Source organism: Dichomitus squalens (assembly GCF_000275845.1).
Source record: "Dichomitus squalens LYAD-421 SS1 unplaced genomic scaffold DICSQscaffold_14, whole genome shotgun sequence".
Lineage (NCBI taxonomy): Eukaryota > Fungi > Basidiomycota > Agaricomycetes > Polyporales > Polyporaceae > Dichomitus > Dichomitus squalens.
The window spans coordinates 73,046-74,207 of NW_006766896.1; the positions used below are offsets into that span (position 1 = coordinate 73,046).

The 1,162-nt window shown below is 55.9% G+C and overlaps 1 protein-coding gene across 1 annotated transcript; it reads right to left on the reverse strand.

The window, feature by feature from the left end:
• Positions 1–623: 623 nt before the first annotated feature.
• DICSQDRAFT_170100 (uncharacterized protein) lies at positions 624–1,145 on the reverse strand (the record flags this gene model as incomplete). The annotated part of the gene is made up of 2 exons (XM_007365720.1): positions 624–962; positions 1,020–1,145. The coding sequence occupies 2 exons, from the start codon at positions 1,143–1,145 to the stop codon at positions 624–626; spliced, it is 465 nt and encodes a 154-aa protein (XP_007365782.1).
• Positions 1,146–1,162: the final 17 nt, after the last annotated feature.

Consider the following 1,162-nt stretch of genomic DNA (forward strand, 5'->3'; position numbering starts at 1 on the left):
GTCCGATTATATATGTGAGGGCCGCAGCTCAGTAGATCACAGTGAGAAAGACGGACCCTATTGTATTAACGTTTGGCGTCTCAATGAGCGGTAAAGACGGAAGGAAGGATACGGGAATGTCGTCCACGGTCCCATGCGGAATGGAAGGTTCACATCGGCACATCGGCACTGGCTGTACTAATCGTCGTCCTGAAAAGGAGTGTACCAAGGTAGCGTGCCTTCAGGCGCATGACGACGCACATAGTCACGTCTGCAAACGTCTGCAAAACATGCAGCACGTGTTTAGCTTCGGTTTCATACCGGACTCCTCGGCGCTGCATCCTGGGATCTAAAATGGGAGAGGAACAATTAGCAGAATGAGTACAAGGAGGGTCTGCGTGGGCTCGGCATTGTAAAGCAGTCAGTGAGGACAGTCGCGAAGTCGCAATTCAGTCGCCATGTCAACGGCCATCAGTTCCGGGTCAGCATACCGGGAGGCACAGAGTAAGTACAGACGAGGACCGGACGCCTGCAGGAAGGTGCTCAATGTTAGCCAAGTGGCGATTGACATTTCGTTGTGATGCCGCAGGGTTTGAATTTCCAGCGACTCGATAAACATCATCGACTCAGAATGGATACGGATTTCACCACCCAACCACAACGAACTGATGATCTCCACCAGCCAGGTCCGTGATCCAATACCTCCCCAAGTCGTCCGCGGTCACGCGTACGCCTGGTCGATCTGCGCGGATCAGGGTAGCTGTCGTACGGTTGCCCGGGAAGGGTATACCGACAGTGCCCGTCGTCCCCTTCGGCGTGCTGATCTCAAGCCGAAAGACAGATCCGTCCGTGAACCACTTCGACGAGAAGCGACCGAGAGTGGTCGAGAACCCGGCATCGACGTGCGTCAAGTCGCCCACCTGAGGCACGATCGCCCACGTAGCTCCCGCCGCGCTCACAAGCTGGATGCCGCCGACATATGTCTGCACAGAAGCAATCGGTTTTCAGTGAGGCGATAAGACAAAGCCGGAATCACTGACCGTGAGCGAGCTCGTAGGCCCCCGTTCCCACCCATGTGCGTGCGAGATCCGCGGATCGTTCGTGTACGGCGCATAATGCAGCTCTCCGCTCGTAGAGTACCCCTCGATGAACGTGCTGTTCGTCATCCGCGGGTCATCAAGCA